This window comes from Galleria mellonella, unplaced genomic scaffold, assembly GCF_026898425.1.
Source record: "Galleria mellonella isolate WM207_F2 unplaced genomic scaffold, CSIRO_AGI_GalMel_v1 utg172, whole genome shotgun sequence".
In the NCBI taxonomy this organism is placed as follows: domain Eukaryota; kingdom Metazoa; phylum Arthropoda; class Insecta; order Lepidoptera; family Pyralidae; genus Galleria; species Galleria mellonella.
Genome location: NW_026442015.1, coordinates 3,298,884 through 3,311,220, shown reverse-complemented (window position 1 = coordinate 3,311,220; position 12,337 = coordinate 3,298,884). Strand labels below are relative to the sequence as shown.

The following is a 12,337-nucleotide window of genomic DNA, read 5'->3' as shown; positions in this document are numbered from 1 at the left end:
TGATGGAAAGTGGTAACCTACCTGATAGACATGAGCAGTACCATGGACATAACAAAGTATACTGTTTCGCCCATGATAGCCCCATCCGTTGCCATTCCTGAAGACTCAGATGTTATTCCTCTGTACCCTGAAAATTCACGCCACATCCCACCCTTCAAACCGGAACACAGCTATGCAAACACAACTGCTTCACGGTAGAAACACGAATGGGACAGAGGTACCTAGGCAATCGACTTTTCTATAAAGCCTCCCTCTGGTGGATCAATGCATCAGTGGATGCAGGTGGCTGAGGACCGTTCTTTATGGCAGTGTATGGGGTAGGCTTATGTCCAGCAGTGGACGGATAATGGCTGAAATGATGATGGTGATATTCTTAATTTGAAAGACACAATATGGATAAAGGTGTTATAAATAATATGTATGTGATTACTAATTTATCGACAGTAAACGTCTGCGTATCCGTGACAAAGATAAGAAGGACAAAGAGAAACTGAAAGCAGAGAAGGAGAAGGAAAAGATTGTGGAGAAGGAAAAAGAGAACGAAGACGACTGTATCACTATTAGCGACGACGATGAAGGTTTGAATATAATATAATTACTTAATCTATGGAAATGTCAATAATTCTAGTAACTAATTGTAATCCATGTCTTTATCTGCGTATTAATATATTTATTTTAATATTCACAGTTCGAGAACCATCAAGATTTATGGCACAGGCCGGAATGAAGTCGAATGAATTTGTACCTAAGTATAGGTAAGAATAAGTATATAAGCTTATATTAAAATGTTTAATGTATACATTTAAAATACAGACGTTGCGTCATGTATCTTATATTTTCAACTAATTATTATGTAAAAGTTAGACTGCTGCTCCAGCATCGCAGCCGCCCAAGACTAAAAGTCCAGGATGGTCCCGAAACTAATTGAGGTTTTTCTACCTCATTGTACATTAGCTAAATCGGTAGTTATTATATTAAAAAAATATATATTTTAAGTGAGATCATTATAGATTTATTTCTTTTTATAAAATGCCTTAAATATATGTTTATTTCTTGTCTTTTGTCGCCGAGCAGCTTGCGTGCCTGCTGTTCTTATTTTTTTTTAATGGATGATAATGGAATGGTAACCCCGCCTGCGCTAACGGTATACGCTGGCGGGATACCAGTCAGGGATGATCAGTGAGAATGAAAAGGCAGATCAGTTAGTCCATCGTAACGAATACACCTGGAATTCAGCACCATGGTTTCCATAAGGGACCATGTAGAGGTCGACCTGATAAGGTATATTGCTAGCAATGGGACTGTAGTCCGCGTTGCTAACAATCTCATCCCCAGTTGTTCTTATTTGAAAAATGAGATATGGCAGTGAAATTACTAGCTACTGTTGCGTGTTGTTGAAGCTGCAATGACAAATTATCAACAGGCTGGCCACCTCAATGTAAAAAATACAAATGTAATAATTGTAGAATACGATTGAAAATCTGTTTTTTTTATATAGTTTTATCTTTTATATATTTATATAACATTTTAAGTATTTCTTTTTATATTATATGTTTGCTTTTAATGAATTACTCAAGCTGTGCGCATAATGTAATTGGATGATAACCTAGCCGAATCACAAATGTAATTATTACTTACTTATGTTTTTTATGGTTATAATCTGTTTTATGTGCCAATAAAATAAAATAAAATAAATAAAAATAAATTAGAATATAGCTTTCAACGAGATTTATTTATTTGTCATAGATCTGTGCGTTCGCTGTTCGGCGAAGATGAGGCGTGCTATATCATGGACGCTAAGGTTCAGGGCAACATTGGCAGATATCTCAATGTGAGTATTTATTTATTTATTTAACGTAAATTTAACGGCGTTACAGTTAAGATTTACATACTAGTATTTAAAATATTAAGGCTAATAACAGGTTTCTTATTATTATAAAAGTACAAAATTGGTTTGCGCAAAAAAGGAAAAGTACAATGCAGACATGCTTGGGGGGAAAGGGATTGTTAGTGATGGAGACTGAGAATCCCATTGCTAGCAATATACCCAACCAGGTCGACCTCCTCGCGGTTCCCCCTGGAAATTATCATGGTTAATTCCTAATGAATTCATCATGATGGACTAACTGGCCTGTTTTCATTCTCATCTATCACCCTTCACTGGTGCTCCGCCAGCGTATCCCGTTAGCGCAGGCGGGTTACTATTCCATTTTCACCCATCAAAAAAAAATGCAGACATGCAATCACAAGACACTCAAATACAAATGTTTACAAATGCATGTATGTTACAGTATATTCAGTACTGGTATATTTATTTTATACTTTTATAAATACAACAGAGTTTGCATGAATACACTACCTCCTGTTACCATTATGTCGTATAATATTATTACTCTCTTAACAACAATAAACCTTTCATAAACATATTTTAACTATTGAACTGTTTTGTCCTTTTCTTTTGCATTAAATTCTGAATTTGGAAGAAGAGGGATAGTGTGTATGCGATGATGACCATGTTTTCAACTGGTGGGGTGTCAGATTATATGTTCTGTTCATGCTCTGTACAAATACATAAATATTACTGGCAAGAGTTCCATCGACAGAGGGAGACTTTTGTACAAAGTCTCCCTCTGGTATCCATCTACTATATAAAGAAAGAAAGTATATAAATATGCAAATATTGACGAGAAGTGTCCATTTTGTTTAATGATCTTTGTTAAGAATTGTAACTTTAATAAATTTCGCCTGGCAACAATATCGTAAAAAAGAAAAAAAAGTCTTGTCTATTGTTATCGAATGTGTCGGTAGAACGTGCGTTCGTTATCGTCGCTCTCGTTCACTAATAACGTTGCCGGACGATTAATTTCAATTTGTAACATCTTATTTTACGAAAGGTTAACAACCTTAATAACATTGGTCAGATTGCAAGTCAGGTCTGTCCCATTCGTGTTTCAACCGTGAAGCAGCTGTGTTTGCATGGCTGTGTTTCGGTTTGAAGGGTGGGATGTGGTGTGAATTTACAGGGTACAGAGGAATAACACCTGAGTCCTCAGGAATGGCAACGCATGGGGGGTATCATGGGCGAAACAATATACTCTGTTATGTCCACGGTATTGCTCATGCCTATTGGCGACGGTTACCACTTTCCATCAGGTGGACCGTCAGCTTGTTTGCCATTCTAAGTTGTATAAAAAAAAATGTTCTAAGAGTATCATTCATTGTTTCAGCACTCGTGCACTCCGAATGTCTTTGTCCAAAACGTGTTCGTGGACACGCACGACCCTCGGTTCCCCTGGGTCGCGTTCTTCGCCCTCTCACATATCCGTGCCGGCACCGAGCTCACGTGGAATTACAACTATGATGTGGGTTCGGTTCCCGGGAAGGTCCTCTATTGCTACTGTGGAGCGCCCAACTGTAGAGGACGACTGCTGTAAATTAGATCTATTTTTGTACGCTGGTCTCAGCTCGGAAATTTTTGACAATTCTCATTTGTACTTGTCTCAATTAAGAGCGTTCATACCGAAATATTGCATTGTCTATATTATTTATTTATTTTTTAAGGATCACATTCTTAAATATATTTAATATTAAAAAATGTAATAGTTATAATAGATCAATTTCTACAAACAGTTGAATCATTTCCGATATTTTTTAAATGATTATTCATAAAACGCTCTTAAAGCGAATTAAAACTCATTGAAGAAGCTGCACATAAGTCTACACATTCAATTTTGAACCCACTTCATGTTTTATTTCCAAATAATTTTTCGCTTACAAAATCCAAAATTTCAGTGATAACTTAATAAAAAGTTATATACATTATTTCATAACGTTTAAGGTCACACTCTCTTCTTATTCAAGAGTTTCCTCTTGTTGAGGCAACTAATGCATGCATTCTCTTCCAGCCAGCTCTATTTCAGAGCCATATCTTTTACCTCCCTATATGATATGACACCTTGTGTTTTAAGTGACTTAAGGTCACTATGAGAGCACATTTTAAATGATTATTTAAATATAATGAAAGTTTAATAATAATATAGGTGTTGTTAGATTTCGGTATGAGGACCCTTAAATGTTCTCACTGTAACCTAATCATAAATATATAAAACAAAAGAAATAATATAAAACCTTATCAGATATCCGATCTAGAGATACCAGTGTTTTTTTATTATTTTAAAATTGTATAAGGACAATTTTCATGCAGTCTTAAAAGGGAGAAGTAACGAGACATATCGGTTTTTGTCACCAAAGCACTTAAAGTATATGTTGCCTCTAAATCTTTTTGACCACCATTCCGTTTTCTTAGTTCGTCGCGTTATTTAATATTGATATGATTTCGATTGAAATTATACTGTTATATACATATATATATGTATGTAAGATCATGGCTAAATACGGGCACCCTTAGTTAACCCTTATAGAAGTTGACTTTAACCTCTTAGACCTTTGTAATTGACCTCGATAAAAAAGAACACGCCTGACTTGACCTGAAGGGTTTCGCTGTATAAGCGATACCGGTCAGATATTTATTATAACAGTTTATGGAAGAATTCTACGTTTTTGTAAAAAGTATCAATTGGCGTTTTTTTTTTTCTAAATTGGTCAATTTTGATTTACGTCGACTTTTACTAAGGGCCCGTAAGGGCAAGTAAAATATTGTACAATATCTTGTTTGATGTAGAAATAATCTTATTTGTTTATTTATTCGTTGCATGTGCATAAAAATATGAGCCCGGTGACAGTGATCACTTTGGAAGTTTTAACTGTGAAAGACATTGAGTGAGATTTTTGTAGCCGATTGAGTCGATTCTGAAGCGCCTTTTCTCAAACTTAATTCTTGACTTTTTATTTTTATTTGATAATATTTTGTAATAATTTTAATTTAGAAAATTGGTTCATACTAAATGATTCGGTACACTTAATTTTCACCTACAATGCTGTCTACTAAAAGTGATCCGGATTAGAGATTCCCATACAGAATTATTTTTAATTTTTTAAATGAACTTTAGAGTTTCTTTTTCCTTTTTTGTTTTAAACCACCCCTGTGTTATAAAACAAAAAAAAAATAAACAATTCAGTCGTTTTTGAGTTTTAACGAGATTAAGGAACACCAATTGATTTATATGTAAATAGATATAGGTTGGTAAACCTTTAGAGAAATGGCGCATCTGAATCGACCCCAGTGTGTAACGTCAAATGAACTTTACTAATACTTTTCCATAATGAAATGTTTTGTTGATACTATATCGTCATAGTCGTAGAATACTGACGGATCTTTATATGTAATATTCGTCAGATCCGTCAGTATTCTACGACTATGACGATATCATTGATGGCACATTAGTGAACTGTCGCCCGTACCATGCTACATAATCTGGCATATTATGAATATTAAATTTATGAGATGCTTATTATAAATTCAAATCATTGAATATTTTTTGTCAAACTAAATAGGTATAATGCTCGTTATGCATTTTGATTGTATAGGTTTAAATCATGCATTAATGTTGTTTTATTTAAATTACAAGGACGTATCTTGATAATATATTAAGTATATTAGTCGTTATAGATGAAGCAGTGGCAATCGACGATGGGTGCGCTGTTTATATGCAGGTTGTAACCAAGATCATTAGCTATACGAAAAACTAAGCATCGATCCTTGCTTTCGAATAGAAAAGCTGCAAGCACTGCGTTAATATGAAGACTCGAAATTTTTAGTCGCTTTTCGACCCGTTTCCTTAGTGAAAATCTTCGGTTTCACTAATAGAATACTCATTTAATGGTTTAATTGCTATTAAGCTTTCGCGTAATGGGTGAAGGTCCCCCCTTCACCCATTACCCCCATACCTCATGAAGGGGGAGCTGACGATCCTTGTCCAACCCAGAATAAGCTTTTAGCTATAAGTAAAGACAAGTCTGGGAATGCATATGCGGCTACTTTAAGGGGCTAGCTAGAAATAGTTACCCACTCCTAGTCGAAAAAATATTTGAAGCTGCTTCCGGACAAGTTTTTTAAGTCATTACGTTAATTTTGAGAAATGTAAATACCTATGAAATTATTAAGAGATGACTTGAACTAGGCTAAAAATATATGTAACGCGTCATCCAATATTGTAATAAATATAAGTAGGCTATTTTTATTTAGCTTTTAAGTTGAATTGTGACAAAGGATGCGTTACATAATTTTATAATGCTTCTTCTACATAAGAGAAATCGGGTTTAAACTAATTGAATATAAGAAAGTATCAAAAATAAAGTTTTTTTTTCAATTTATTTCCATCGATAGCATTACTTATTTTTCTTTTTTACAAACAATTATGTTTAATTTATATAGTTGATAAGACTGAATTTTTAAATTAGCACAAATGAAGATTGAGTACTGTAGTGGCGTCTACTTTGTAGTCAAGTCTTCTCTAGACTGTATACTTTTTGTTTTAAGGATTATCATTAACCTTGTATTTACTGATTAGTAACTTGTGTAAATATTATCTTGTACGAGTGGATAAAATAAATACAGTATTGTAAAAAAAAATCAGCTTTTATTTAACATTTTTGTTTACTAAAATACAAATTTAATGTAAATTATAAAATATACCTAATATTATATATATTATTAAATATACATAAATATAGCTAAAATTACGGTAGTGTGGGAGTGGGGGGGGGGGGGGGGGGGGGGGTAAGGTAGATAGAACTATAGAAAATTATATACTAAGGGATAGAACATGCATTATCGACAGAATCTATAGTCAGCCAGTCATTCAAAATCGTAAAAAAATTTAAAGTTACGATAATTAAACACACATTTCATAATTTTCTTTTATTTAAATACTTATATCAAGTTCGACAAGACAATAAATTTACAACTGGACAAGCTCTCCCGAGTTGTATGCCTCGTCTCGAGCGTGGCCCTCAGAGGCCGGGCATGATGTAAGCAATGTTGTGCAGAGTGTCCTGCAGGAGGCGCGGCGGCGGCGCGATGGCGGGTACAGCGCGAGCGACACCCAGCAGCGGCGCCAGCGAACACAGCAGCGTGTCCAACAGCACCGACACCGACCCGGACACGGCGATCTGGCCCTGACCGGGGAAAAAGACAATTCACTTATGAAAACAATTATTGTTTTATAAATATATTATTATTCTTTATTGCACTAAAATATACAGTAATAAGAACAAGTTAATAACAAAGTTAGCAAAGGCGAACTTATCGCTAAAAGAGATTTCTTCCAGTCAATTTAATTATAATTCCAGGAAAAAGTAAATAGTTGCAATCATATATAATGAACTAAGGTATGTCCTGCTCTACTCCAAATAGTATGTGCTGTACTAAATCACGTGATTAGAGGAGTCGTTAAAATGCCAAGAAGTAACTAACAAGCTGTCTTTTATGTTTATATCTAAGTTTTTACCTGTGATTTCGTCTCGTGGCAGGGACAAATTTACTAGCCAGGATAAAAAATAACTTATGTCCTTCTTCTATATAATGTATATCAAATTTTACAGTGATTAGTTAAGATCTATTATATATATTAGCCCTTAAAACACTGTAAGGTAACAAACAAACTCACTTGCGCATTTATTATAAATGCGCAAATTAGTAAGATTTTTCTCTTATTTTTCCATTTTGGACATTTACTTAGCTGGTACACTCAAGATCAAATTCCTCATAGAACAGCTATCCTAGCTCGAGGACCAGACAATTACTGTGTGGCACTTACTAATTTTCTAGACGAGCATCTTCAGCAGTTCAACTACCCCGAGTACATACCTCGTGTTCCTTGAGCCGCTCGCCGATGATGGCGAGGCTCTCGCCCAGCAGCCGCAGGTGCGCGGCCACCTCCACGGCGCCGCAGCCCGTCACGCGGTACATGCCCGCCCCGCCGCTACTCGACACCGGCTGGCGAACAGACACCGTTCATTGCTTTTTTTTTATTGGACAAAGGGTTCGCGCTTAGTCTTACCTCACCTGATGGAAAGTGATGGCAAAACTTAATAAGAACGCGCTTACCCAGAAGATAATTATACACCATTGACTTGAAGAGGCCGAGATTGTATTTCTGCAGGCCAACAGAAGCAGGAAGTGTTTCTCTTCTTGGCAGTTTGCACCAGGAATGATGACTTTGCGTCATCATTAATCATTCATCCGCAATGTGAATATGGGGAATTTCGACGACGTGAGGATGAAGTCCTGAAGTAGTCTTCATCGTGTAGTTCGGTGGTAAAAGAGAGAAGGCAGGATCAAGTAGTACAGTGTGCACCAAAGTGTATCCTATAAAACGTAAATAAACTAGCAACTGCATCCATATTCTAGATTTTAAAGTATAGCCTTTTGCAATAAAGCAAATTGATAATGCACTTGTTGACAAGTGAGACGAGACTTAAACATCGCCTACAGACATGAACTGCAACATGAATTACAAAATACAGTAATGCCATGGTTGCCATGCTATCATGTATTGCCACTCCAGAGGACTTAAAATATTGTCGACTAAAGAGTTGTCTCTGTAGCGTGTTTACTGCGAAATGACTTTTTCTGACTGTTACTGCGAATGACTTTTAACTGAGGATTCTAGACATCATTTGCATGAATAATAATTAATCGCATGTATATTAATTAATTGCATGAAAAATAATTAATTTTCGGAAATTGTCTTCCATTTAGGCATTTGCAGACAACATGGTAAATATTGTTTATATTTACAGTACGTGAAACATGATTTTCAACGGCAGTTGAACTCAAATGTCTTGAATAGTATAATATGAAAAAGTAAAGAATTACGAATGTAGGTAGTGTATACTTACGACCAAAGCTTGCTGAGGTGGTGTAGTAGTTGGTGATTGCTTGGGCTGAGCTCGATTAGATGGCGGACGACCGGGGCCCGAGTTCGTTGGCGGGCGGATGCCTAATCATATAAGTTCTTTTTAATTTTTTTGTCCTAATAATGCATTCCGGGACATATTTTACAATTCAATTGGATATTTAGGCATATCGAAATCATGCAGAATAGCATTTAATTCATAATAGTACTCACTGGGGTTGGATATAATTTTGCTGGTATGGTTGCCTTGTTCTTTTTGCATAGCGAATCGCTTTGCCTTGCGACGCCACAAGTAACGCTCACTGTATGTCACCTGTACATGAAAAACGATTGTAATTTAGCCTCAGGAAGATAAAACTAACTTCGTCACTAGTTTTTACTCCCATGCATCTTTTTATTGTTTGAGACAAAAAGTAACCTATGTATTAGTACTTTATAATTATAAATGAAAATTAATTTATCATAGATTTAGTGGCCTGTACCGGCTTCGCACGGGTGGACATTTTTACAACATTTTAAAAAGTGGTTATTGTGCCATAACGATAATAGTTGGACATATAGTATTGCGAAGTTTTTTGTAGTTATTGATATTTTCTTCAATATTATAGAACATATCACCATTAGTTTCCGCAGCGCACGCGACGAAAGATATTTTATAGCATTTTTGTACACCTTGAGTTATGTTACTAAAGTTTTAGTAAAGATCCTTAATATTTTCTAACAATAAATATAGCCTATATAACTCAGGGTGAATGTAGCTTTCTAATGGTGAAAGAATTTTTAAAATCGGAAAAGTAGTTTTTGAATTTATTCATTACAAACATACATATACACAAAAATACAAATCTTTCCTGTTTATAATATTAGTGTAGATTGATTAAAAAAGTATTTTTTTATACATTTTTAACAATACTCACATTGGCCCACATTTCACCCAATCGTTTAGATATAGCTGAGAAGTCCATGTCAGGGTGTTTGCGCAGCAGCTCATTGCGCGCTTCCTTCGCCCACATCATGTATGCTGTGATGCGAGTTTTACCTGAATACAAACTTTTGTAAATTGTAATTGAAAATTATTTACTGTTAGTAGTTCTGTAAGACTCAAATGTTCAATATCTTAGTAATAACAATATTGATATGTTTTAAGAATTAAATGTGATATTTTGATTGCAAAGTAAAAACTTAATTTTGACATTGAAGTATTGTAATATATACATTCTTAGATATATTAGAGAATAAGAAATGATACCGAAAATAGAGTACATATAAAAAAAAAATACACTCATATCTAACTATCAGCATTATGATATTCTACAAAATATGTGGTGGCAACTGTTTTATTAACCCTTTGCACTCCAGCCTAGTGACTCATAGAGGATACCAATAACTCATTAATAACTTATCATAAACACTATAAGATATTGGGGAGAAAGGGATTGTTAGTAATGGAGACTGAGAATCCCATTGTTAACAATATACCCAACCAGGTCAACCTCCTCACGGTTCCCCCTGGAAACTATCATGGTTAATTCCTGATGAATTCATCATGATGGACCAACAGACCTGCATTTATTCTCATCTATCATCTTCCACTGGTGCCTCATTCGTGTATACCGATAACGTGGGCAGGGTTATCATTCCATTTTCACCCATAAAAAAACACTAAGATAAACGCAGACAATTTTGCTTACCTAAGTGTTAAGGGTGCTGAGTCAGTAAAATAAACATGTCACCATAGCTGCGACAATGGATTTAATGTTACAAATAAGGTGACAATGTAGTGCAATGGGTTAATAGATATATCACAGTAACCAACCAGACTAAATGCTTGATTAACATCTATAAATAATACAGCAACTATGCATACAGTGTGGTATTTATTTACCATATTAGTGGTATATAAAGATACATAGAAGTAATAAACTGATATAATAACAATAATTGTGGACTATATAAAAATTTTAAAATATCACCTTTATCCTTTCGCTGAGCCTTCGCTCTGCCAACCACCCTCCCATCTTTCACAATCAATTTTTTCTTGCTGCTTTTCTCCATCATATATAAAGAATTGGCTGGAGTACGAGTTGAACCTTCGTCAGATGCAGAACTGTCTGATTCCATGCTGAAATGTCAAGATAGATATATAAACTATGTATTTTATCTTCAAAACATAACATACAAAAATTTTAAAATAGAATTTAGTAAGTTTATTCATGTAAATTATACAAAATTGTCATAGGCCAATTTATTGCTTTGCTGTGATGACAACTATATTCTATATGTAGTGACTAATGATTACCCTAAAAGATAGTAATAACAATACCCTTATGATCGGGGGGAAAGGGGTTGTTAGCAATGGAGTTTGACAGCCCCATTGCTAGCAATATGCCCTATCAAGTCGACCTTCACGTGGTTCCCCCTGGGAACCATAATGAACAATTTTTGTTGAATTCGTCACAATGGGCTAACTGACCTGCTTCATTCTCACGTATCATCCTTCACTGGTGTCCCGCCGGTGTATACCGATAGTACGGGTGGGGTTACCATTCCATTATTACCCATTAAAAAAAATACCATTATAACCCATATAACTATTCCATAGTCATACTATTATTTTGCAATGTTATATCAAACGGATTGCTATAATGAGTTTTAATACTATAAAAAAAATATATAAAATTAGTCAGGAGCTTCAGGGTCTTTTTATGTTAAATGTAGGGTCAGAAACGTAAGGAGTTCCAACCTATCAGCATTCTCTCCATTGTTTTCATAGTAATCACTCTCGCTCCCTGAGGCGGTGCCTGCCTCCTCTGTTGGCCTCGGCGTCACTTGAGGCTCGGGCTGAAACTCGGGTGTCTCCTCCTGCTTGAACCCCATGAAGGATTTCACAGGTGTTTGTCTTCGATATCTAGACTCGATGTCATCAGGAGACTCGAAATCCATTAACTTGGAACTCTTCTTTCTAACTCGACCACTGCGAGATATCCCAGTGACTTCTAAATCTAAAATTGAAGAAATATCAACACAACGGCAGAATTACGTCGTAAAGGAAATTTTGATTTGCCTTTTCCAACTTACCTTCTTGCATTTTGTTATATTGGAGTTTTCGAATTTGTAAATATTGTTTTTAACTGAATATAGGAATATAAAATAAGTTAAAATATTTGTTGATCGTTAATTAAAAGTAAAAAAAAATATTGCAAAATTTTGTATTCAGAGTACATAACCAAAAGAAAAGAGATAGCACTTTATACAAGTTACTAAAACCAATTTGGTCAGGAATATGTTACCAATCTACATAAAAGATCTTCCCTTTCTCATTATGTTGACTAGCCTAATATTCAAAATAGAAAGGAATATAGCTATAATGATACTATAGTTAGATATTTTTCAATAATAATAAAATGTAAATATTTATCACTGAAACGTGAATCATGCGATAATAGAAATATATAAATTTTATATCAAATTGCATGTTTCGATTTTTTAGCAAAAATAAAACAAAGGACGAATGAATT

The 12,337-nt window shown here is 34.9% G+C and overlaps 2 protein-coding genes across 3 annotated transcripts in view; one reads left to right on the top strand and one right to left on the bottom strand.

The window, feature by feature from the left end:
• LOC113514571 (uncharacterized) overlaps positions 1-5,070 on the top strand; it is a 30,624-nt gene extending 25,554 nt beyond the window's left edge. Inside the window, exons 31-34 of the mRNA XM_026898675.3 lie at positions 445-578; positions 689-755; positions 1,747-1,831; positions 3,228-5,070. Coding sequence (XP_026754476.1) covers positions 445-578; positions 689-755; positions 1,747-1,831; positions 3,228-3,434 — 493 coding nt within the window. The 3' untranslated portion in view covers positions 3,435-5,070. The remainder of the gene's footprint in view (positions 1-444; positions 579-688; positions 756-1,746; positions 1,832-3,227) is intronic.
• Positions 5,071-6,805: 1,735 nt separating this feature from the next.
• Positions 6,806-12,064, bottom strand: LOC113514281 (HMG box-containing protein 4). Of its 2 annotated transcripts, none has more exons than XM_026898323.3 (8): positions 11,898-12,064; positions 11,563-11,821; positions 10,793-10,941; positions 9,737-9,858; positions 9,033-9,132; positions 8,803-8,903; positions 7,769-7,897; positions 6,806-7,077 (listed from the first exon to the last, which is right to left on the bottom strand). In XM_026898323.3, exons 1-8 carry the CDS (start codon positions 11,905-11,907, stop codon positions 6,913-6,915), a joined length of 1,035 nt encoding a protein of 344 aa, XP_026754124.1. In that variant the 5' UTR covers positions 11,908-12,064; the 3' UTR covers positions 6,806-6,912. The 2 variants fall into 2 exon arrangements, with proteins under 2 accessions (XP_026754124.1, XP_026754125.1); XM_026898324.3 differs by having other exon boundaries at positions 11,563-11,815.
• Between the last annotated feature and the right edge of the window lie 273 nt (positions 12,065-12,337).

Coding starts and splice junctions, on each gene's coding strand:
- LOC113514281 (XM_026898323.3), bottom strand. Junction 8,904..9,032: donor CAAAATTATATCCAACCCCA/GTGAGTACTATT, acceptor TTATATGATTAG/GCATCCGCCCGCCAACGAAC. Junction 7,898..8,802: donor CACCTCAGCAAGCTTTGGTC/GTAAGTATACAC, acceptor TCTGTTCGCCAG/CCGGTGTCGAGTAGCGGCGG.